General features: G+C 30.3%; 1 protein-coding gene across 1 annotated transcript in view; it reads right to left on the reverse strand.

The window, feature by feature from the left end:
* LOC134691118 (uncharacterized) overlaps nucleotides 1-23605 on the reverse strand; it is a 33961-nt gene extending 10356 nt beyond the window's left edge. The window contains exons 1-7 of the mRNA XM_063551383.1: nucleotides 23469-23605; nucleotides 12926-13187; nucleotides 12211-12374; nucleotides 11204-11334; nucleotides 10199-10301; nucleotides 7880-7975; nucleotides 5639-5770 (exon numbers count right to left, since the gene is read on the reverse strand). Of these exons, the coding sequence (XP_063407453.1) occupies nucleotides 5639-5770; nucleotides 7880-7975; nucleotides 10199-10301; nucleotides 11204-11334; nucleotides 12211-12374; nucleotides 12926-13124 (825 nt within the window). The 5' untranslated portion in view covers nucleotides 13125-13187; nucleotides 23469-23605. The remainder of the gene's footprint in view (nucleotides 1-5638; nucleotides 5771-7879; nucleotides 7976-10198; nucleotides 10302-11203; nucleotides 11335-12210; nucleotides 12375-12925; nucleotides 13188-23468) is intronic.
* Nucleotides 23606-27520: the final 3915 nt, after the last annotated feature.

Raw genomic sequence — 27520 nt, forward strand, 5'->3', positions numbered from 1 at the left:
TCTGTTCCTGAAAAACAAATGCTCTTCCAACTTCAAGTATAAATTTTTGTTTCATCTAAGTAAACCATAAGGAGAAGTAAAAAATAATAAAATGCACTCATGGGATACCTTTGGCACATATTGCAAAGAATAGTTGCATTTGTTATCTTTTCTATGATTATTCAGTTTGGGTTATTTTGGGAGAAAACCGAAAAATAAGCTGTCTGGATATTGTTTCAGTCATCAGACGAACTTTTAAATCATACAAGACTTCCAGTTCTTAACTGCACATAATTTGCATAAGAGACCTTGGGGACATTGGGGATAATAATTTTAGCGTTGATAGAGACTATCTATATAATATAGCAGTGATTGCCGTTGAGAAAAACTTATTGATAGTTAATAGCAAATACACTTTATTTATAATATATGTATGTTAATACTTTCAACTTAATAGTATAGAGACTTGAAAATATTTGAATCTAACAGAAAACAAAAAAAATATCGGACTCAATTGTGAAAAAAGGGAGAGGGCTTAAAAAAATCGTCCTGTCTCCATGCACCTTGTATAAATTTTGATACCTTTTCTGAAATTCTCCAGATATAAAATCTTTTATAAAAACTCTCCATACAACATTTTACATACTGTCAACCAAGTTCTAAATGCTTCCCTTACAGAAATGAAAAGTTTGCTGCAATATAGCAACAATATAGCGGCAATATTGCAGCAAACAAATTTGTTTGCAAGAAGTGTTTGCAAGAAAGTTGCAGGTTATTGCAGCTACCTGCAATATTCCCGCAATGTTACTGCAACAACATTTGTTTGCAAGAAAATTGCAGCAAGTTTGCTGCAATGTTGCAAGAAAGAATTTGTTTGCCAGAAAGTTGCAGGAACCTTTACTTTTATTATTTAAGGAATGACTATTTGCAACAACTTTGCAAGAAAAGTTTCTTTAATAATGTCAGACATGTAGTAATGCACCAATATTTCAAGCATTTTAAAATATTACATATGACTTTTTTTTAAGATTTTAGGTTCAAATAATGGTTTCTTTGAACATTCGGTTATGGAATTACTTCAAATTATCTAAATTTGTTAAGGTCATACTTTATTTTACTCAGATATATCTGGATATTTGAATATTGTATTTGAAATAATCTTCAAATAACAATTAATACTAATATAAAGAATTCCTAAACTGAATGTTTATCACAATTGTATGATAATTTGAAAGGAAAGAATACTTTGGTATTTATTTCAACAAATTTAATCTAAATAATCATGATAATTGAGTCATAATAATTTTTGTTCTATATGTATTATTATGCCTTTTTGTCACTTTTTTGTGACATTTTTCTATAAACAATATTTTTAATTCTAATATTTTCCATCAAATGAATTTAGCCTCACCTGCAGTTTAATTTCTAGTATCATTATTTTAAAATTATTTATACACAAATTATCTTTCTCGTCTCAATTAGTAATATGAGCTGGTCATGTGATAGAAATGTAATGTGCCATGCACATCTGGTTTTCATTTATCTCTGTGTAGTTGTAAAGACAGGAAGTACCATAAATTAATGTACACAGAGTTTGAGGCCAAATTAAGGGCAGATCATTTCTTCTTTGTAATTTATATTTCCATTATAACTTATAAAACCAAAGATAGAAAAAATGTATTTATAATTATTTTTTTATTACATGTATAATAAATAACAAATATTCAAGATTTAGGCAGTTGATATTTATAATTGTGGGCAAATTTCAAAGGGATCACATTGAAACAATACCCTAAGCAACCTTGATCAACATATATTCAAAATTTGAACTGGACATGAGCATGCATACAACAAACAAAGATGTCTTCTATCAGGAACAAAGTAATATGAATTTCACAATGGATTTAGATATGTTAGATCCAAAAGTTCCAATTGATTCTATTGACACTGGGTAGTGCAGATGATAGCCTTCAGTTGACATGACTCTTGGATTCAGGACGATTGGTGTTTACACACAATTTGGACAACATCTTTTGGTAAGTACAATGGATTTGAATGTCCACCATTTTGAATAAGTGCATGCTCTTTAACAGTTCAAATAGTGATAAATAAAGAGTCTTCTTAATTTAATAGAGTTGGCAAAAGTGTTAGACAATAGATTTATGCACATGAATATTATCAAAATTGTGTAAGACAGGAGATATATTTTTAAATCTTTTAATTACTGTATGTTTTAGAAATAACATTACTTAAAGTGAAACAAGAAATCATCTAATAAAAGCAGTTTGGTATTAGATTAGAGATCTGTGATTTAACTGCCAGTATAAGAGGTTTGTCAACAAATGGCAACGATATATATAGCTTTCATATATATAGATACACAACTATCACAAAAATTAAAAATAGACAAGACCAATTATGTTATAGTTCAATGAAAAACAAATATTCAAAAAAACAATAACAACCTAGTACTGGCATGAAGTTAAATGTATTCTATAGTTATATGCAATTTCTAGAAGGACTTAATCACTTTTAGACATTGACCCTTTAAGTGAAACAAATTCATGCATAGCAAGTCATGTAACAGTGAGCACCAAATTTTTTATGTTATTTTGAATAGACAGAAAAAATATTACAGTCATTTCTTATAATTTAATTCTAAATTCCATTTTAAACCGTAAAAAACTATGAAAAAATGTTGATGACATCACGTTCACATGACTTAATTATGTATATGGGCTGATAACAAAATAACGTCAGCCAATCAGAAGACACGTTACATCCAAAATTTAATTATATAGTAGTAACTTATATCTGTATATCTTTATAATTTTAGTTATTTTTTTTATGTCTACTAATTAAAATTCTTCAACTTTTATTTTGCAGAATTTTTGAAATCAGAAAATTCAAATTTAAGGACAGTGAGACTTACAGAGAAACAGAACTAAAAGCTACACAGATGTAACAAGATAACCTATAGAGGACAGAGACCATTTTCAACCTATAGAGGACAGAGACATTTATTTTTGGTATTATTAAATCATAAATTTTTAAATGTTTAGTTTTTAATTCCAAATTTTACACCTGAATTGTTGAAAGATTTGCTGCAATGTTGCCGCAATATTGCAAGAAATTAATTTTCCTGCAATATTGCTGCAACATTGCAGCTAATAAACTTGCCGCAATATTGCTGCAACAATCACAGCTACTGAAATTGTTGCGGCAATGTTGCAGCAACTGTTTGCAAGAAAACTAATTTGCATACGAAAAATGAATATTTGCAGCAATATTGCCGCAACTATTTGCAGCAACATTGCCGCAAATATTTGCAAGAAGCCTTATTTTTCTGTAAGGGTTGTGATTTCGCAGATGTGGTATAGTTACAATTGAATAATATTGAAAATTTAACATACATCATGTACATGTAACAGCAATAAAGATTGTTTATATTTCTTAAACTATGAGATGAGAATAAGAAGATATTTCTCTGTAAAAATGAGAAATAATTTATAATTATCTCCCTTTTAAAATTTAATACAATAACTTGAATATATTCATCAAGATCCTTAAGCTAAATACTGTAACTACATTTTTTTCAATTAATATTACTTTAGCAACTAAAGAGGAGTGGTGCTTACGAGAAATGTTACAACATCATATGCAACATTAAACTAGCTATATTCAATTATCTCCCTTGAGAAATTTTGGACCAGCATTGTTTTTCCTTCATGCTCATTCCAATATTGTGTACCATAACTGTGTAAAGTTTCAACAACAAAGTCAAATTAAGGAAAAGATGTGCTTACTTCAAACCTAAGGCACATATTGCAATATCAAACTAATAGTCCAGTCAATCTAGCATAAAATTGACTCTAATCATAAAGTAATTGCAACACAGATTTTAAAGTTTTAATCTTTAGCATTATACCCCAAACATAAAAGAAAAATGTCCCTGACAATCTTACTTAAGGAAGACTAAAAGAAATCACCATTCAAAATTCCTACTGAGATTTGCATTGAATAGGGAGATAACTCTGCAAAAAAGCCTCTTTGAGTATAACAAACAAATCTAAAGGTGTTTTCATATCTTTTATCATGCTATTATCTAGATTTTGTAATTTATTATAGTTGACCATTTATTGAATTTTTCAACATATCAAGGTATTAAAAGAATCTCAAATTTGATCAAAATAATTAAGCATGTTTTCTTCTTTTTTTTTAGTTTAAAGTTTCTTAAAACAAGTAAGATCCTATATAATATAATATACAGATGTAAACAAAAGCAAATTTTCACATTCTTTTTTTTTCAAAATGATCACAAAGACACAAATTTGTAGTTTCTTAAATGCACAAAAAAACAAAACTACACATATGATAACAATTCTGTTTTGTACATTTCATTTATAGCAGAAGATTACATAATTTAGTCAAATACAAACTTATAACCCCAATAATTATAGATTATCATTGATCATCTCAACGAGATTGATTTTCTCGCTTGAGCTGGAACAGCGAAAGTGAGAAAATTAATCGAGTTGAGATGACCAATGATAATCTGTTTATCGCTATTTTACCTATGACCACGTTGTAAATTTCAATGTCAATTTCGTTAGAAACGCCACGTGGTCTCCTTAGTTTCTAGCGATAATTTTTCCATCTCAAGCGAGAAGCATGATATGAAAATTATCACAAAAAAAGATCAAAGGAAAAATGCACAAAATAGCAATAATGTATCATACTTTACATAAATTTTAAGAAAATCAACCAAAGACTGACCTAAAAAATAAGGACTAATTTTGGCGGAGTTATCTCCCTTTCCAATGTTATAAAAATACTGATTTTGAGTTTTCCTCAAGCTAAGATTTAATGGGACTTTTTCTGTGTATATTAAGGGCTTAATGCTATAGATTCGAACTAAAACATTTTCTGTTGCAATTAGTTTGGGTTAAATCTTAGTTTAACTGAATATTAGTGAATTCAGTTATCTCCCTTTGGAATATTTTCAACCAGGTTTATTTTACTTTGCTCGTGTCCTCAATTCATAAACTGCTTGGCTATCGACCCCATTTAAATATGTTATGATGTAAATCTAAATTGATTTTTTCTAAACAATTGTGGATAACACACCTACTTTTGTTGTAGGAAATTTTTCCCAAGCAATCTTAATTAAATTGTCTGCTTTTAACAATTTTAATTTTAAGCAAATTAGAAAAATACATCTGGCAGTAAAAGGTATCTTCCTAGTCTCTTTATATATCTCAGTTTCTCTGATTAGTCAAATTATATCATAGTCATCTGATATTATTTAATTTTAAATGTAAGGTCCTGAGAGAGTCTGAATTTGTGTCTAAAAATAGAAACTCAAAACAATAAGACATACCAATGCTTGTTAGATCTTTTTCACGGTATCTTCTTATACAATTTTTTTCAAACTGGATGATACGTTCGATTCAGACAAAACCTTTTTTTTTTAATTATTTTCATAATCAATCAACTACTGCTAGTTTTATTTTTTCCAATTTGGTGTTGTAAAGGAAACAATCTGTTGTTTTATTCCATATAAATTCTAACACCACTTGATTTTGATCCTGTTCAAATTCTGTAATATTTACATCAGATGTATGTCTATCAAATTCTTATCATTTAATTTTAAACTTACTTTTTGAGGGAAGCTCTTTGTAGGGCCATGCTTAGCCTCGTATTCTGTGAACATCTTGTTAACCTCCTCAAATGTTAACTCTTCATAACTTGCAACAGATGTAACTGTTGTAATGCTGTCTGCACTAACATCCTATAATAGAAAATACTCTCAATAAGAAAAAAAAGTTATTTATTACAGTTTCTGTTTATATTCAAGAGAAATGAAACTAACATATGTTACTTTAAAAAACGTTAAATAATTATAATCTCAACTTCGAATAACTTTTTGAAGATGTTCATTGCGAACCATCCAAACACAAAATAAGTAGAATTATCTGATGTAAGGCTTTGCCCTATATTTAAGATGTAGACTCTACAATTTCCTTTTATAAACCTCAAAAAAAGTTCTGACTACAAAACAAAAACAAAAGCTGCAAAGTGGAATGGATGATGGAATATGTTATAAACGATTGTTTTATTGATTATAATGGTTCATAGGCGGATCCAGAGGGTGGAGGGGGCAATTTACACTTAACTCTCTCTCAACCTTTCTTTTTTTATATAGAACCTTGTGGTACAATGTTAGAGAGATCGATACACTTACAAACAAGTTACTGTCCAGAAACTACAAAAATGCTTGTTTTTGGCCTCTTAAATCCTAAACAATTATGGCACCATAACATTCAAAAGAATTCCAACCTCTTATGTGGCTTTAAAGATTGTGGTACAATTTCATAGCAATCTAAAAACTTATACACAATTAAGTAATTATCCTGTAACTAGAAAAATGCTTGCTTTTTGGACTCTATCTTCTAAATGGTTAGGACCATCACCCCAAAAACAAATCTCCTTCTTCCTTTTGTGGTATTAAACCTTCTAAAAAGATTACATAAACTAAAGCTATTGTACTGAAACCAAATGTGACTTCGGACAACAACATAGCATTATACAAAAATTTAGCAGTCATATAAACAGTGTATCCCAAACTATGCCTGACTGACAAAATAATCATTTGGTCCGACTGAACTTTTAGGATTTTATGGTAGTTTGGCATAGACTGGTAAAAAATTGAACCACACACTTCCTTTGAAAAATATAGCAGTTTGACAAACATGAATTGTGATCTTCTAGAAGCTTTATATTCCCTCAACAATACAATGCGATTGAAATTTTCAGTTGTCTCCCTGTAGTGTAAGGTATCACCTTAAGCTGGGGCTTGACTGTGAAAAAACGGGGTGAAAATTTCATTGATAGGACTTTATTGGCGGATCCAGGGAGAGGGCAAAATGTCATTTGAAACTTTTTTCATAGTTCTGGACAGGATAAAAATTTACTCATGCAATTGGTCTTTGTTAGTCTTGTATCATTTCAACTTTTTGTTTCTTGTGTACAATTTGGAGTTTATTATGGCGTTCATTATCATTGAGCTAGTATATATTTGTTTAGGGGCCAGTTGAAGGACAGGAACAGTTTCAAACATAATTTAGAAAGTTAACTTTTCCAAACCATGATCATTATGTTTAGTGTTCATTTTTTTTGGTCGATTCGTCCATATCAAAATGATTTTCTTCTCTGATGAAGCTTATGATAGAAATATTTCATATCGAATGTACTAAATTTGGGGTCCGACGTCCGTGAACTTTTCACTCTTTGAACTTCTATTTGGGAACCACGTAAAAGGATCAACATAGGAATCTGTATTTTACTCCATTGTTGAAGCATATGATAAAAAGATCATAACGTGACATTTTTCATATCACATGTATTATCAGCCCTCTAGCCTTGTGGCTCTTGGGCTGATATTGAACCTAGGGCTGATAATACATGCGATATGAAAAATGCCGTTATAATCTGATATTATCCTTTAGCCATGTTTAAAATGTTTCAATTAATTTATGCTAGTATTACAAATATATAGAATTCAGTTTGGTTTGAAGGACGTATTTTGGTTATTTAGTAAATGTAAAATTTCAGTTATACATATTATTCATATTTATTGGAACACTTTCTAAACTTGGTTTATAATTTGTATATGTGTAGATAAACATGATAAAGTATCGAAATTGGACAACTCATTTAATGCAGAAAATGGCCCACACTTAAGGCTTCTGGTGAATTAATCTTTACCCCGGTCGGCGATATATTGGTGTCCTTTTTTTCCTGCAACAATTGTATTGGTCATAACATTTGTATCTGCCTAGTTGTTTTAACAGCTGGATCCTTATCTGTAAAAAGTTTTATTAAAACATTCTTTACTCACTTTAAGGGTCATATCAGTGAGGTTTGCTGCCACTCTGTCTCTGAAACCATTTCCAGGGTTTCTAGTGAATAATTCTCTGGCTTGTAGCACTTTGTCCTGAAAAATAAACCAAATAAATAAAATTTAATACTGAAAGCTGAAGACAGAATATTTTTTTTTTTAAATCAGTTTCTTCCATCAATATATTTGGGCATAGAATTAAAAAAAGATGTAAGCATGTTGAAGGCACCAAGTTTTCCTTTAACCATCAAGCAGATGTTTTTTTTAAGAATCAGTTTCTTCCATCAATATATTTGGGCATAGAATTAGAAAAAGATGTAAGCATGTTGAAGGCACTAAGTTTTTCTTTAACCATCACCCAGATAATTGCAATTCTTATATTTTGTTCACCCTACAATAATTAAGGGATAATAATTATATTTTCCATCTGTGTGTTTCAGGTTAGAATGCTCATAGTTAAGATCATAAAAGTTTCTCTCAAATGTTGTACATTGACATATAATTGATGAATAGTTGTCTCCAAAATCCCATGAGAACTGGGATCTTATGAGATCAAAATTAATGTTTTAAAAAGTTCGTTTTGCATTAAAATATATAAATATTTGTCACTGATTTCAAAAAACCTAAGTGTATCAACACACATGTATGTGCTGTTGTGATTTTAAATGGCACCTAGAAAAAAAGGACAGTTACAGAAAATCAGAAAAGGACACTTTTAAAAACTCATGTATGACTTGAAAGGGAATCTAAGCCATAGGTCCACACTTACAAGCAGATAAATCTAGGTGGTTACAATAGTTATATTCATCTTACTACCTACACATGGTGACTATGTAAATTTGATATAGGGTTAGTATTACTTCCCCTTCAAAACAAAAAGACAGCACAACCCTTGTAAAAACAACACGGTGTTGACGGAAAATCTAAATTAAAGGACTCAACAGATGAAAAATTTGTTGATGAAAGGATGAAATAAATTCATAAAATATAATTAAAGCTAACAAGATATTATTGTTGGCAACAAGCAGAACTTTACTTCTCTGCTTTGAGGCTCACGGGTACAAAAATTTCAGCAAAGAATAAAACATTATAAGTAATTACTTTATGACATGATACAAAAAATTAACTAAATAATCGATTCGGTTTGGCTCCAGATGACTTTTAAAATGTTTATATATCATTGAAAAACCTCTAAATTATCTCCCTTTGGTGCAAATATGCTATTTTTTGGCATTGAAATTGAAATATCTTAACTCATTGGTGACTTATATTTTTTTATTATTGTTTTCAAATAAGCAATTATTGTAAAGTTTAAGCAATTTCTGTTGTTAGATTCCTTTTTTATTTCGATATTACCTCTTCTTCTCCTATTAATTCAACAGAAAAAAGTACCTTTACAAAAATGTATGCTTCTTTCGAAGACAGATTTTGAGCATAAATGATCAGTGACCCCATTTTTTTTATTTTATTTTCCTATGAAATGAAAGTCATTTATAGAAAAAATTAACGAAATCTCATATTGAATAAAAAAAAACGATTTAGATCCGAGAGCCCCTTTTAAAACAAAAAACAAAAAAAGAAATATGGGAGTTTTCAAGACAGAGAAAATTGATATGAACTATTTTTTGGAATGTACGAAATAAATTCATAAAACTGATTAAATGAAGTTAGTGAGTCATGTTTTGAGATTTCTGTCAGAAACCTTTGGTTTTAACCATTTGAATGATAAGCCATCTGTAAAAGTCTTATAAAATTTTTATAATCATTTTTTTAATAGTTTCTTACAACTTAAACTTGTCCATGATAAAGCTATGAAAAGTCAAAAGAGAATATTTTTTACGCCAAAATTTCAATGGTTACTATCTCACAAACAAGCACATTTAAGAAATAAATGATGCAAGCTATACTTTATTGTAGTTTAAACAGGGTAGGCAGAATATTATCATGATTATTCTTGCACGAGCAATAGTGAGGGCTAAAATAACACAAATATAATTAGGAATAAATGATAAAACTAAGTGTAAATTGTTATAACCCTGTTGCATTTGCGCCTGTCCTAAGTCAGGAGCGATCTGGCCTTTGTTAGTCTTGTATTATTTTAATTATAGTTTCTTGTGTACAATTTGGAAGTTATTATGGCATTCATTATCACTGAACTAGTGTATAGTTTTTAAGTGGCCAGCTGAAGGACGCCTCCAGGTGCGGGTATTTCTCGCTACATTGAAGACCTGTTGGTGACCTTCTGCTATTATTTTTTTCTATGGACGGGTGATTGTCTCTTTGACACATTCCCCATTTCCATTCTCAATTTTATAATACCTGAAAAGTCATCTGCAATGTATCTAGACTTGCGTTGTGTTGGTTTGCAATTAATTTGGTCTCATCCACAGTTAGACAGCAAAAGACTTTAACAGTAACTGTCCTGGTAGTAAAGATATTTTAATAAGTTAATGTATGATTATAGAAATAAATGAGTGGGGAGTAGGAGAGGTCCTGGTCTCTATTTCCCAAATCAAGAGGTCTCTAATTTACAACAAATAAAATCCTGAAATCTCAAAATTTTGAATAAAAAAATACCTGGATCCTAAAAGGATCAATCCAAAAATCTTGAGCTTAAAAACACCAAATCATGTAGTCCTGATAAAGGTCCTATCCCCCCTCATATATAGTGTCTGTGTTAATAATCATATATATATATATATATTATAAATAATATGAAAAGGCTTTGGATCCATCAAACACATCTAACATTGCTGCATATATACTATATATGTGCCTGTCCCAAGTCTGAGGAGCCTGTTAGTTGTTGTTGCTGACTGTTTTTTTGTTATATAATTTCTATTATTGAAATCTGGCAGCTGGTTTGTCTCCTTTAATGTTTTTACACTAAAACGTAGTAATTTTTGGACATGTATTGGCCACATATTATTGTTGGTGGCAGTACTGTGACCTTTAATTTGGTATTGGATGGAGAGTTGTCTCATCGACAATTATACCACATCTTTTTTTAGTTTTTTTTTTATTCTGAATTGTTAAAAATTGAATGATGACCTTGAAATATAGTTTCTAACATTCATTAAATTTTGTCTCTACAAACTTTTAAATGACTCACCACAATTAATTACCAAATCTTATTTTTAATGTATTAAGTTTAGATTCATCATATTCATCTTCATTGACCTCTACAGTACAGTCAAAAGTACCCATTGTTTTGTATTCATAACACATACTTAAAGATACAGTTAACACTGTTAAAATAAAACATGTCATTATGTAGCAATTTCTAATTGTTTAAAGATATAAAGAATGAATGTGATTACTTACTCAAAGCTTGAAAATCTACTAGGATTTTCAGAAAACAAGTCCTTTATAGCACATCTCAAATGATTTCCACCAATACTTAGCAACTTATATTCTACCATCTTTTCTGCCCTAAAGTCATCAATGTTCTTTAACTGAAATATAAAAAGTCATAAACTGAATTGGGCAATATAAATAGAATTTAAACTTGATATATATATATATAAGTTTATGTGATCTGTGTTGAAAAAAGAAATCAGGGTACCCAAAGTATATACTTCACTTTTTGGCCATTTTGGATCATTGTTTGAATATATTGCTTTCTTTGCCCTGGTTTTTTCATTCATAATAGATAGATCTTTTATCATATTTAAATTAATAAATTTATAAAACTTCATTAAAAAGAAAATGTTTATAGCTCTTAAGATATTTTTATCAGACTCCCGACATGATCTGAAGAGACCAATTCGCAAAGATATCAAAGTAGAATCACACAGCTCGGAACAAGACTAGCATAGAAATGGTAGTCAAATCACTATACCAAAACTAAAGTTGGGATCCAAAATGTCCATGACAATGCCCTTGTATTGTGCTTATATTAAAAATGAAGACGTGGTATGATTGCCAATGAGACAACTCACCTCAAGCCACCATATGACACAGAAACTAACAACTATAGGTCATAGTATTGCCTTCAACAAAAATCAAATCCTATACTGAATAGTAAGCTATAAAATTATTTGAAATGCCAAATGTAAAACAATTCAAAGGAAATTAACTAAAGGCATAATTTATGAACTATCAAATGATGAAAATAATGCAATTCAGTTATATTTATTTAACATTCGTTGTGGCAAGTTGGCCCCTAGTTTGAAAATGTTATATTTAATTGTTATTCAAGTGTCAAAATACCATGGTGAAATTACAAAAATAGTTAATATTTTCTTCAACATTATCTTTCAATAAGGCAAAATTGACTAAAAAAACAGACATCACATTTTAAGAAATAAAAAAAGTGATTTTATATTCACCTGTTTTGGATCTATCAAAACAGGAAATATTGTAGTGGCTCCTAAAGGTGTTGATGTCTTTCTTATACTTTCTTTGATTGCACCAACCCACTTTTCACTAGTAGGTCTCACTAGATATTTGGTTGGGGGTTCCTCTAGCAGACTGGCTTTGACGGTGTATTTACCTACAGAATTAAAGATTGTGATACAAAAGTTTAAAAGATTATATTTTGGAATTACATCTTTAGAAGAAGAAAAAATAACATGAACAATGATAAAATAATGTACTAAGAAAAATGTCAATTAATTCTTAATTCCAAGGGATACAAGTTATAATGATCTGTTTTGCAATTGTTTATTGTCTTCTGCATGGATCATACTTTTGTATTTTTTTGTTTTATAAACCTTGGTTGTAACATCAAGCCTTTAAAAAATTAAAATAATCAACAATGTTTTGGCTAATTAATTAACATTGAAGTATGGTCAATTCTACTGCATTCAAATTCTACACAAACACCTAATTGAATTGTTTAACTAAGTATGCAGTTTGTAGTCTTTGTACAATGTCAGATATATTATATAAATAAAAAAGGAGATATGGTATGATTGCCAATGAAAAATTAATTAACTCTCCATAAGAGACCAAATGACATAGATTTTAACAGCTCCCCCACTCCTAAAAAATGAAAATAAACATTTGATTCAAGTGAAATTCTCCAACTATAAATATTTTTACCTAAGAACTTGTTGCTGAGTTCTTTCATGCTGTTGGTATCCACTTCTTCAAGTTCTGTGACATTACCAAGGTTCACATCAGGGGTGATCATGGTTGTGGACTTTCTTTTTTTTGCTGTGGTGCGTCTCTTTAAATTCAAGTTGCACAAAGATGTAAGTGAAGCACAAAATCTTGAGTTGGTGGTATTGTCCACTTTCATTATTCCAGTCTCAAATTGGTCTCTTGTTAACCTCTTCCCCGCTTTTTCTCCATCAAAATGAAACTATAAAATAGAAGAAATGTTATTAAACAAAAGTGAGTAGGCTCAATTGTTCAGAATATTCAGTTATCGTCCTTTGATTTAAGATAAGTCGCTAGTGTGAACAGTGTGTTACTTTCCAGTTTTTAGCTCACCTGGCTCAAAGAACCAAGTCAGCTTACTCATCAGTTGGCATTCATTGTCCGTCGTTGCTAACTTTTACTAAAATCTTCTCCTCTGAAACTACTGGTCAAAAATTAACTGAACTTGGCCACAATCATCATAGTATAAAAAAAGTGTCTTGTGACCTGGCCAACTAACAAAGTTTGCCACCATGGCTAAAAAGAGAACATAGGTGCAAAATGTAGATTTTGGCTTTTATCTCTGAAACCAAAGCATTTAGAGCAAATCTGACATGGATAAAAGTGTTCATTAGGTCATTATCTATCTGTCCTGAAATTTTCAGATAAACCAGACAACCTGTTGTTAGGTTTCTGCCCCTGAATTGGTAATTTGAAGAACAATTTGCCCTGTTTGGTTATTAGCTTATTATAAATAGAGATCAACTGTAAACAGCAATAATGTTCAGCAAAGTAAGATCTACAAATAAGTCAACATGACCAAAATGGGCCATTCCAGTTAATTTCTGACGGGATGGATGGGGAAATTTTTGTTCATACCTATCAGAAAAAAACATCATGAAAAACTACAACATCATGAAAAACTACCTATCAGATCTATAAATTAAGACCTAAAAACATCATGAAAAACTACCTATCAGATCTATAAATTAAGACCTATCAGATGTACAGTTTCTGTTCATATTGGGTGGATGGGCTTTCATGGGAAAAATTGACCTATCAGAATTTTTACTGCAAGGATTGTACCCATCAGAATTTTAAATCCAATACCAGGTAATGCATTATACGAAAGTGTCTACATTCCAAAGCACCCCTAAGATATGAAATAGGTATTTTTTGCAACCCCTAAGATGTAATTATTTTTAATTATTTACTGTTGCAAGACCCTCAGAAATTGTTGCGTAAAAGTGTACCTGTGAGATGAAAAAACCCAAAATTTCACCCCTAAGATGTATAAATTTTACACCCCTCAGAAAGGACCATCCATCCCCCATTATCAGATATTAACTGGAATGGCCCAATGGTCAGTTGACTCCTTAAAAGTAATTACCCTTTATAGTCAATTTTTAACGATTTTTGGTAAATTTTTGTTATCTTTTACAAACATCTTCTCCTCTAAAACAACTATAATGAATTTTACCAAAGTTGTACAAAATCATCATTTATAGGGTATCTAGTTTATACATTGTGTCAGATGACCCAGCCCGTAACCAAGATGGCCAACATAGCTAATAATAGTATATATAGCATTATTGGGTACAATGCAGTTTTTGGCTAATATGTAATTTCTAAACCCAAAGCAATTCAAGCAAATCTTTTAAAATAAGATGGCTCATTAGGTCAAGATCTATCTGCCCTGAAATTATCAGACTATGCAGGCAACCAGTTGTTGGGTTGCTGTGTCAAGGAATAGAAGTTCTCTCATAATATAAGTTCCAAATGGAAAAACTATTCTGGAATATTATTTCCACAGGAATTATAGATTATCATTGATTATCTCAACAAGATTGATTTTCTCGCTTGAGCTGGTACAGCGAAAGTAAGAAAAGCAATCGAGTTGAGATGACCAATGATAATCTGTTTATTGCTATTTTACCTATGACGACGTTGTAAATTTCAATGTCAATTTCGTTAGCAATGCCACGTGGCCTCCTTAGTTTCTAGCAATAATTTTTCCATCTCAAGCTAGAAGTATGATATGAAAATTATCGCAAAAAATATCAAAGGAAAAACGCACAAAATAGCGATAATAAATATTACAGTAGATGTTCCTAATGGAATAAATAGTATAGAATATGTGTTCCGACAGGTACAGGTATTATGACATTGTTTATAATAAAGTTTCCACTGGAACTTTTGTTAGGTGGAACAAATACACATTGACAGCTGCATCTGAATTGGTAATTTTTAGAAAATTTGCAGTTTTTGCATGGTTATCATCTTGACATATTATTATAGATGGAGATTAACAGTAAACAGCGTTAATGTACAACATAAGTAAGACCTACAAATAAATCAACATGATCAAAATGGTCAATTGACCCCCTTAAGGAGTTGCCCTTTATAGTCAATTTATAACAATTTCCATTAATTTGGTAAATTTTTGTAAATTTTTCCAAAACTTCTCTGTAAATTAAGGACCAATTGCAAGTTTATAATAAATAAAGAAAATTGAAGGCAGCAAGAATGTTCAGTAATGTAAGATCTACAAATACATCACCATCACCAAAACACAATTTTGTCATAAATCCATCTGTGTCTTTTTTTTTATCTCACCTGGCCAATAGACCAAGGTTAGCAACACAGGCTCTTAAGACCCTCTAGTTTAATATACACATAGACCTGAAGGTGAGCGACACTTTAGAGCCTCTTAAGTTTAAATACTAAAATAGCCCTTCCAAATTAATTTCTTCCCATGTTTTATGCCCCAAATACAAGTACTCAAGTTCAAGCAGGGGGATGAAATGGCACTGTAAACAATTTGGATCATGATTTTTAAAGTAAGGTAGTGATTTGAAGTCAATATTATCTAATATGTGTGTTGTATAAATGACAGGTCTTGTCTAATGCCCTGATTGAATCAAATTAAATGTGAGGAGCTTGGTACATAAAACAGTGGTGAATCCAGAACTTTTCATAAGGTTAGGTCCGCTGATCTGTCACCAAAGGAGGGCCCTCTCCAGTCATACTTCAGTGATTCCCTATGTAATCAACCAAATATTTCTATCCCAAACCCCCCTGGATCCGCCTATGCATAAAAGTTGAAGTCTATAGTAAAAACCTCACTTAATTTGTATAAAAGCACTTAACAATGTCTTTTGTACCTGTTTCATATCACATATATCCTTCTTTTCTTCTTTAGGATAACAAGTGTTCAAATATAAGCCTGTTGAGACTAAAGAAGTTTTTCACTAAAAAGTGAAAAATATTTGTTTCAGACCATACTGTCTGCAAAAATTGAATGCAAGTCTTTCTGTGCTTAGATTTATTGTATTATGTCACCTTTTTATTAGAAATGATAGAACAGACACAATTCCCCCCCCCCCCCACTATTCAGTTTCAATATGCATTTTTAAATGTAAACATGTGCTACGACCTTAAATCCTTTTATATTAGTATGATGAAGTATTTCAAATTTTTTTTTAATTTAAAGTACATAAATACATATGAAAGGATGTCCAGTGAGTCAAACTTAGTTTGAACCTAAAGCTAATTGCAACAGAAAATCTAATCTAAAAATAAAGGCCCATGAAATGAAACTTGAGGAAAACTCAAATTCAGCATTTTTAATTTCTTATATGGAAATTAACATTAGAAAGAGGATAACTCTTCAATAATTATGTTTTGGTTTTGTCAGTGTTGATTTTCTTAAAATTCATGCAAAATATGATACTTTGATGGAGTTATTATGCTCATTGTTGAAGGCCGTACGGTTACCTATAGTTGTTAATATTTGTGTCATTTTTGGTCTTTTGCGGATAGTTGTCTCATTGGAAATAATACCACATCTTTTTTTTATATTATTAGTTCATATTTGAATAATATAATCTTTTGCTATTAACATGTAATAAAAACATAAGTGTTATGGGTAATTTTGTTTTTAATTTTGCACATTTTTCATTAATGAAAGAAATTGCAAAATTATGGCTTTATGTGACCATTTTGAAAAACAATATGTGAATAGTTGGTATTGTTTATATCTGTAAATTATAATTGTTCAGCATCTACCTTAAAGAAACTGTAACCCACAAAAAGAAGAAAAAATCCTTCATTAATTTTATTAATTTTAGATTCTTGACCTTGACATTTTGAAAACTCTAATAAATGATCAACTAATGAATTATTAAATCTAGGTTGTAGCTTGATAACAGATATGAAAACAACACCTCTTGTTTTTTTTTATACTCTATAAAGATGGCTAAAATATCAAGAATTAAAACATTCCATTGAATAGAAGCAGTAAAGTTTTAGTTGGTAATTTTTATTAATATTTCTGCATTTTTTGGCAGAGTTATCTCCCATGTCAATGCAAATTGCCATAGGAATTTTCAAACCATGATTTTTTAGTTTTCCTCAAGTTAGATTTTATGAGAATACTTTTTGTTTATATTTGGGGAATAATTCTAAAGAATATTAAAACTTAAAAATCTTCTGTTGCAAATACTTACAGGTTCAAGGGTCAAATTTATGATATTTGGACTATTTCTACACACAGGCTCATATATATATAAAATAATTTAATGCAACTTTTGAAAAAATTTGCTAAGTGTGATAAACTAAATGAGAACTCTAAATTCTATTGCTTTGTTAAACATAATAAATAATAATTTAAGGCTTTTAAAAATTTAAGTTTTTTGCAATAATTTAATTTCTTAATCCCCAAATGTTGATAGTTGAATTTTTGAATTTTAATGTCTAAATTTAACATGCAAAGTTCTTTTGCCATGAAACTTTGTAAGCAGTCTTATAATCTATTAAGCTTTGGACATACTGAAGTTGTATTCAGATTGGTCAACTTTCTCTGTTCTATAAAGTGTGAGTATGCAGTTATCATAATTTGATTTTCATTGTCCTTAAATATAGTGTCGACAGTGGTCAGTTCTCAGTTTTCTCTCTCCTATTTTATGCCCTAAATACCAAGTTGGGTTAGGGAAGGGGCGGTTGCAAAGGTCAACTGTTAACAAATTTGGGTCATGAATTTTAAAGTAAAGTGGTGATTTGGTCCAGGTGAAAACAATTAAAGAAAAGCACTTCAAAAGCTGTCAAAAGTTAGTATTACACACTCTAAAATTATTGTTGAGAAAGCGTAAAAGTATCCTGGACAGTTTTTTCATAGAATTTGTGTATGAAATAATGTCCACCCAGAGGACAAGTCTTGGATTCATATTAGTTGCAGCTTGCTTTCAAATAGTGTCCTCCAATGGAAGTAACACAATGGTCATTAAAAAGTTTTATTATATTTGAATTCTAATCAAATCTGAACAATTGATTAGAAATTGATTTAAATGTAAACAAACAAATATTGATTGGAAGTAAATATAGATCCAGGCACTAAAGGGGGCTTGTGGGTACAAAAAAAATCTGCAAAAAATTACACATTTGTTTTTTATTACATATTTATTACACTATTTCTTAATTATGATATGGTACAAAAATTACCAAGACAAATCGATTTGGTTTGGCGACAGATGACTTTAAAAATGTTTATGTCATTGAAAAAGCTCTAAATTATCTCCCTTTGGTGCAAAAATTTAATTTTTGACAATTAAATTGAATATTTTATCGATGGCCTATATTTTTTATTGTTTGTACATAAACTAAATAGTTGTTACATTTATTACAGGGACTGAACTTGGGAAATTCAAACTGGGAGCCCAGACCAGATTTTTCATAATTATTTTCTATATGTTCAACTTAACTTTATCTGAAAGTTTAGGGGCCCAGCTCAAAATCTAGGAGCCAAGGGCGACTGGGCTCCCTTTAAGTTTTTCCCTGGTGTAAAATTTAAGCAATTTCTGTAATTTAGTTCTTTTTTATTTTGATATTACCAATATTTCTCCTATTAGTTCAACAGGAAAAAAAGGACATTAACAAAAATGTATGCTTCTTTCTGAGGTAGATTGTGAGCTTGCAGGGCACAGCTTTATGCAACCCCATTGGTTGAACCCTGAATAGTTTGGGCAAATTTGGTCACAATATACAAGCTTGATTCTGTGTGAATTTAGATTGTGATTAAATTTTTGATCTAATATAGGTTTTTGTTACAAAATTAATATGGTCAAAGATCTGAGAAATCTATTGCACAATACATGCAATACTGTGCAATTTGAGATTTCTTGAAACTAAATTTTGAAAAAAAAAAGGAAGCCCATCAAAAAATGGTACACAAAAATCCCCCACCCAACTTTTTGAAACCCCTTTGGAGCAATTGTAACGGTTTATTTCTTGCTCTGTGATATTTTATCCTGAGGATAATTTGTCCCGGTAATATTTTTCCAGGCATTGTAGTTCACAGGTTGATTTTTTGCAGAGGAGTGAAAATCCATCTGTGTTATGCGGATAGTATGTACCAGTATATATTGACCATACTATATTTCACAGAACCGTGTGAAATAAAGTCCCATTATCTTCTATGTAATTTACTCACAATCAATATATACCTGTTTATAATTATAAAATGTTTCACAAAGGTAGAACAAATTTGCATAATTTATCAAAGGGAGGTAGTTATGAGGAATTTATATTTTAAAGATATTAATATAATATATTTCTGAATCTATTTCATAGTGAAATTTTTCCTTGAATCTTATATTTTATATGTTCATTTATATGAAAAGATGACTTACAACTTGATTTAATAAGACAGATAACATTTCACAGGTAAATACTATCCAGCTGTAAAACATGCTATTGTTCCAATATACCGTTATCATAGTGCCATGATATATCTGATTTCCATATAATTAACAACTACATCTTTGTCCCCAGACAAAACTATTTATATAGTTAAAATATCATCATACTCAAATTTTTCTATTACTTTTAACAGTAGAAATGCAACTATATTTCTACCTTACTTATAAATTGTTTATATTTGTACTCAGAGATCTGAAAACAACTCACTTTTACATACATGATCATATATTTCACTAACTTTATTTAATCATGATATTATTTTCACAATTACGATCTTTGAAATAACTTCTGGTTTTCTTCCCTATGTTTCATGATCATTTTCTTTTTAAAAGGATGATATTGACTTGAATATTTAATATTTAAGGAATTTTTTTCAATGATAATTTGTGAAATTATCATTTCCCATTATACATTTTTTTTTAACTATTTCGCATTAATTAAAATACACTAAATATTATTATTTCATAGTTTTTTAAAGATTAAGTTTTTTCTAATAACTATTCAATAAGTTAACTACCCAGATAGAATTTCACGTCAGAGGAAAAAATATCCCAGGGAAATATTTCCTATGTATAAAAAAATAACAACAACTACTGTGACATTTTTACCTGCGGATCACCCGGATATAATTTTGCTTTACACAATAACCCTTACACTCAATCCCATGCTTTCCTTTGTATTATTTAAACTTGTAGTTCAATTTCAGAGAGATCCATACACTTAAACACAATGTTATTGTTATGATTTTTTGGAAAATAGAACATGCTTCTTTTTGGCCCCTAACTCCTACATATTTTGGGCAATTAACCCAAAACCTAATCCCAGCCTCCTCTGTGTATTGGTACATTGTGGTACAATTTCAGAGAGATTTATACAATTACACATAAGTTATTGTCGTGAAACTATGCTTTTTTTTTACCCTTTTTGGCCCTTAATTCCTAAACTTTGGCCTTATAACCCTTTAAATGAATCGAAACCTTTTACTTCGTTGTGGTTTTAAACATTGCGGTATAATTTCAGAGCAATTGAAATACTTCTACTCAAGTTATTATCCTGAAAATAGAAAAATGCTTGTTTTGGGGGGCCCCTTATTCCTAATCTGTTGGGACCTTCGTTCCTAAAATCAATACCAACCTTCCTTTTGTGGTATTTAACCTTCTGAAAAAATTTCATGAAGATCTATTCACTTTAACTAAAGTTATTAGCTGGAAACCAATGTGTCTTTGGATCGACGACAATGCACATGAGGACATCATACCATTATATGATTCCAAAAATTTTTGGGGTCATATAAAAATAGCAAAATCCTATATTAGAAAAAAAGTTAATTTAGACCAGCCAAGTGCTAAAAAATGACCTGCTAATGTTAATGAAGAAGAACAATAAGAAGAAGAATAAAATCAAAACTGAAGAACTTTACTGTATTTATTGTTAGAATAATGCAACAGAAAATATAGAATTTTGTCTATTGGCTTTTTTTATTGCTATGCAATATTTTCCCCTAAGAGGACAGCATTTTACAGGAAGTTATTAAATATGGTCCATCTATACAGGACCATTTTTGTAGAAATATCAGTAGTTTATAAATTATATCCTGCAAGGAAATTAATGATGAACAATATCTGTTATATATACTTATTTGAATTAAAATCATTATACATGTGTATTCCTGGTACCATATTCATGAGTAAAAATAAGATAACTCTCTGTCAAAGTTAAAATGTATCAAAGATCGCAATAAGAAGTTACAATACGTCCAGTTATAACAAGGCAATGGATATAATTTAATACATTGATAATCATATGATAAAATGTCCACCTTGCAGAACTATAATATTAAATAATATCCATGTCCATAACAGTGAGGACATATATTTTCATAGGCACCATTATTGATTCCTACTGAGGTACAGGTGGTATTTTTTTAATTTTCATTTATTGTCTAAAAGAAATGCACTACCAAATGCATAAAACTGTGTTCTAGGACTAATTTTAAAATGCCAAGGAACGCTATCATGGTTATTGTAATGCATTTATGTGCAAATTAACCAAGTGAGAATTGTTTTACATAGTCATTTTGGGGCCTTTTATAGCTCACTTATGTTATGGGCTTTGCACATTGTTGATGACCATACAAGGACGTTTAGTTGTTAATTTCTATATTATTTGGTCTCTTGTGGAGAGGTGTCTCATCAGCAATCCAACTGCTTCTTCTTTTTTGAAATTATGTGAATGCTAATTAACTTTTTAAGAATTGCAATATCATGTAAGAAATGTGATTGCCAAATATGACCTGTTAAAGAACTCAGCAGCTGTTTACTTTGACTTAATCAGGTTCATAATGTAGTTGAGAGTAATATATATAATATATAGCTGAAAGCCGAAAAGACGCAACAGACGGAAACCTTGGAAACAAAAAGTAAATTAAAAATTGTTGTTCCTTAATCATACATTCTAAAGTTAAAGAGTGCTGTTTTTACCCAAATTTTCATCCTGCCTTTTGTTTCTTTTTTACTCAAACTCCTTTTATGCCGTTTTTCCAATTTTATATCCAAGCCCCTCCATAAAAATCAAATGTTAGCTCCCTTAATATCAACTTAGACCAAAGTTGTGGACATTGACCTTTGACCTTTAAAGTTGTACATAAATCATGCAGATTCTAAAGGAAAAAAGGGTTCCCGATAATTTTACATCCCATTTTAAAACTGAACAAATTACAAACTAAAATTGCAATTAAGTCAATGGACCAAGACTGTATAAAAAGGGGGAGGGGCTAAAAAGTCTCCATGGGAATCAGAAATATCCATTACTTATTACATAAAACTTCATACTGAAATACAATGTTTCATTGATCATATAACCAAAAGTGGATCACTTTTTACTTCAGTCACCTAATCATAGAACTTTAACTAACACAGTGTTGTCACCTCCAGAAAACAGCATTTTGTTTTTTTCAAAAGTGAAATTCTGAAATACTGAAAAAATCTATTTAATTTGGACTGCCTACAAAAATACTTGAAAAATGAAGCAAAAGATCTTTAGTATTTTAAATTCATCACATGATCTTTATAGTTTATGCAGGTAGGGACATTAAGAAAAATTTAGCAATCAAAATAGCAAATTAAATGAAGTTACAAACATGATTTTTCAAAAGCCCTCTCTTCAGAATTTGATATATTACCAGTTTTATATAATTATTGAAAAAATAAAAGTCTCTTATTTTTAAACTGGTCTCATTATTCAAACCACATACTTTTCTCCCTAATTTTTATATTTCACCTTCCTTCACATTTCATTTTTTGTTTCTCAAAATTTATTAGAGAAACCAAAATTAAAATGTGAGGCAAAATAAAAAAAGATGTGCGTTTCCTATTAACACCCTCTCCCTCGTCTTATTACGCTCTAAATAGCCTTCATTCTACCCTAAAGTATTTCCCCCCCCCCATAATTCTGTCAGAATGTCCCTCCCATAGACTCATTATAAAAAAATGACAAATTATAAAAAAGAAATCAATGCCTTCCTATTTTTTTTTCGGGGGGGGGGGGGGGGGGGTGGGGAGGGGGAGGAAAGTGAAACAATATTTCAGAAGATATTCCTATGTCATAAATGCAAATTATTATTTTCTCAAGAAATTCAGAGCTAAATTGAGCTGAATTAAAAATAAATATGCCTACACACTGAAACTGATTTTATATTTTTTTTTTTTTACATGATATAAAGTATATGTTTGTAATTCAAAATATTTACCCATAGCTCAGTTGATGTTCTGCCAGGTTCTACTTGACTTATATGTCCATGTGCTTCCTTTGTAATTGGATTAATAATTTTTTCACCTTTTATCAAAATGAAAAAAAAATCGCCGACTTTTCCAACTGTCCATGGCATCTTCGTTGTGTCTTCTGCTGTATCACAAAAGTCACGTGGAAATGTACAAAGAAAGTCACGTGAATTCCTCGGAATTGTTCCTCGAATTTCAAAGAAAACATCCGAGATTATCGAACGATTTTCAAAGAAATCGTCTGCTGATTTTGTTTTGACAGAAGATCAAAGAAAAGTCGCGAGCACCAAACAGACGTTCAGAATATTCCAATGGGTAAGCTGTATTACTATTTATGCATAATTTGATAATATCTAACACTTTTCACTAGTAGACACTACTTTACCAGTATGTTCATTAAAAAATACCAGCGCAAAATAAACAATTTTCAAGTTTCGACATTCCAGCACATTTTCCCGTAAAAACTCAAAACCCATACGTATCATGAAATGTCACATTGATACAGGATAAGATGAACTTTCAATTCACAACACTAAACTGCCTCTGATTTATGAAAAAAAAATACCAATGCCGATTCGACATTCCAGCGAATTTTCCCGTATATGTATAAAACTTAAAATAAGTTGAAACCTAAAGCATGAAATGTCACATTGATACACGATAAGGGTAAGCTGTCAAATTTATGTATGATTTTAATCATTCGTATCACTACACTACCTATATTAAAAAAAACCAGCGTAAAATAGACGATTTCAAGTTTCACTGATCCACACTTGACTCATAATTTTTCATGTTTATTATAACTACAGTACCTTTTTTTTTTTTTTATCAAAGTTTAATAACCATTTTGACTCTATCTACTGTATTTTAATTTATAGAAAAAATGATTGAGTTATTATGTAATTAACTAATTCATAACAGCTTTCCTTGCAAAACAAAACAATGACAATGTGCATTTACTGTGTTTTTCTTTGTACCGTGTGAGGGGTCATGTGACTTTACCTATTTATATTTAAATGAGAAAAGTCACATGATACGTTGAAATAAACAATTAAAACACACAGGTTTTTGTTTTGTTTAGTTTTTAAAAGCAATTAAGGTACTCTCAGCTTCAATTTATACTTGAATTTTGAAACAGAAATAGAAGTTGCAATTACAGAGATTTACAATGCATGGGTATAACTTATAACTTTTTTCAGATCTTTTAACCATGATTTTACTCAGGCCAAATAAAATAATATGTGTGTTTCCTGTTTCATCTTTGAAAAAAATAGGGTAGTTAGGTAGGGATTTTTTTTTATTTTACCATTTTTTTTACATTGAGTCTATGGGAGAGAAATCCTGACTTTAACAGTGCTTATTGAAAAATGACCAAAAAAACTTTAGGGTAGGCTATTTCTAAGCTTAAAATATAGGGTAGGTAGGGAAACAGGAAACACACATGCTTTTTTATTTGGCCTCATAAAATTATCATAAAATAACTTCAAAAGATTTATATGAAAAACAAACAAACAAATATGCCAATGACAACTGCCATAATGGAAGCAGGACAAATCGGCCCACTGGCAAATTGTCCCACTTTTGTACGAATTTGCCCCACTTAAAAAAAAGGGATGAATTTAGTTAATGTTTCTCCTGCCTTCAATAAAAAGAGATAAAATCTGGAGTAGGGGAATATATTATTATTATTATTTTCAGATCTGCCAACTTGTCCCACTTAATGCAAAAAAGAAAACCCTAAAATATATCAAACTGTATATTATATAATGCTGACATATTACAACTAGTACTTTTTTTTATTTATCAGTGGGGTTGACAGACATCAATTTAACTTCCATGTGACTGTGGGAAATTAGCTTGGCATTGTTTTAACAAATCCTTTTTTCATAAATGAAGCAGGTTCACTAACATGTATGACTCAATTCATCCTGATTTTTGCTATTTTACACAAGTTGGGCTAGTTGGCATTCATGTCACAGAAATAGTGAAACCCACCTATTCATGTTTATTTCAACAAAAACATAAAAAAGAAAGAACTAGAAAAACATGTAAATCTAAGGTTCAAATAGATATATAACAGAAAGTATCTTTTTTCATAAGTGGGGCGAGTTTGCATTTCTAATTAAATTCATCACCGTTTATCTACTTGATTTGGGCTAGTATGCAGACCTTATTTCAAATTTAAAGGATGTTAAAACATTTTCATAAGTTGGACAAGTTATAAAACATATTTTCAATAGGATTTTACCCTTTTTTAATGAATGAGTTGTGTGAGTTTGCAAACAAGAAAAAAAAAAATAACCTTACAATGTCAACATATATTTGTTCCGCCTAACAGAAGTTCCAATGGAAACTTTGTTATAAACAAACATTGTCAGAATATCTATTCCAGAATATTTTTTCCCTTTTGGAACTTATGTTATGAAGGAACTTCTATTCCACAGCGAATTATTATTTGGACTATGTTTGGCGTGTCTCAAAAACTTTATATTCTTTCATATATTATATATATACATTTCTCTAATTCTATGGAAATTTATCCCTTTCCGAACCCATTGTATAGAAAAATTTAATCAAGGTGTGGTTGCTGGTGATCTCAAAAGATCATTGGATGATTTTAATGGTCATGACCTTTTTAGCTAACTGGATGAATCAACATTTGACAACAGGTGTTAATGAAATTGACAACTTCGTGCAATGTGAAAGGCACTCGAAGGGGATTTGCAGTTAACAAAAAAAGAAAATGTCTTTTTAATCATTAGAGAAACAGATTCTTATATAGTTACTCGTGGATTATCGGATCTATCCAATCTCAATAGTTAAATTATAAATTTTAAAGTCCTCGCCAAGGCGGCTCGAACTTTAAAATTGATAATTTAACTATCTCGATTGGATAAATCCGATAAACCACAGGTATCAATGTAAGAATCTGTATATATACATTAAAAGACAATGTTAATTGATGTTTCTGCATTCCGTCAGTTAATTTTTGTCTTTAAAACTTTGAAACTTTTAACAAAAAAAAATAAAAGTCATGTTATTTGACAATCTCAATGTCTTTATGATATATAAATATATAACTCGTCTAAACATCAACCCAACAATGTTAGATCTGTAAATTTGCTTTCGCATATATATATATAAGTACTTCTGAGTCAGTGACAACTCTACAACAGACTTATCCATCAGATCATCATCAATGATGGTGATACATGGCTGTGTACATAATGTGTATACAATTCATCTAAACATCAACCCAACAATGTTAGACCTGTAAATTTGCTTTCGCAAATATTTTGTTCTTCCCTCACCGGGACTCGAACCCATGCTATTGCGATATAGTGACACCAAATCGCCTGCACTGTAGCCGTCCCGCTTGACCACACTACCACCTTGGTGGGCTTCAATATATTCATTGCTTTAAGTTATGAAAATGGTCCACAAGAATTAAAAAAAGTTTGACTCAACTCAGAGATCTATCTTATAAAACATAATTATTTAATATGTAATCTGAGAGCAATTGTACAGCATTGTACATGTGCTTTATTTGACAATTTTTATTTCTAAAATGATGATAATATAGCTTTAATAATCACAAAATTCAAAACAAATTGACAAATCTAAGAGTCCCATTAATTGACATTATGTGGTCAATGAGAAAAAAAGAGGCCTCATTTTTGAAAGTTTTGCAGTGGAAAATCTTCAAATATTTATGAACTCTTGGTTATATAAATGTATCATGCTTTTGTGTACATTTATACTTTCATTTTAAGGGACGACATCATAAGATCAATGTAAGATAACAAACTTAATTCAAATAGTTTGGGGGTGGGGGTTTGTGAACTGTTGCAAGATTTGGTTATCCGACATTGATTTTTACATATATATCCATATGGGTCAATCAATTTTTCCCAAATTAAGTTAATAGGAGGGAAGGGGGTCAGTAAAAAAACTATGTGAATTAAGTTTTTTATCCTTCATTGAACTTTTGATGTCGTCCCTAAGTAAGACTAGATTGAAA

Source organism: Mytilus trossulus, chromosome 11, assembly GCF_036588685.1.
Source record: "Mytilus trossulus isolate FHL-02 chromosome 11, PNRI_Mtr1.1.1.hap1, whole genome shotgun sequence".
In the NCBI taxonomy this organism is placed as follows: Eukaryota; Metazoa; Mollusca; class Bivalvia; order Mytilida; family Mytilidae; genus Mytilus; species Mytilus trossulus.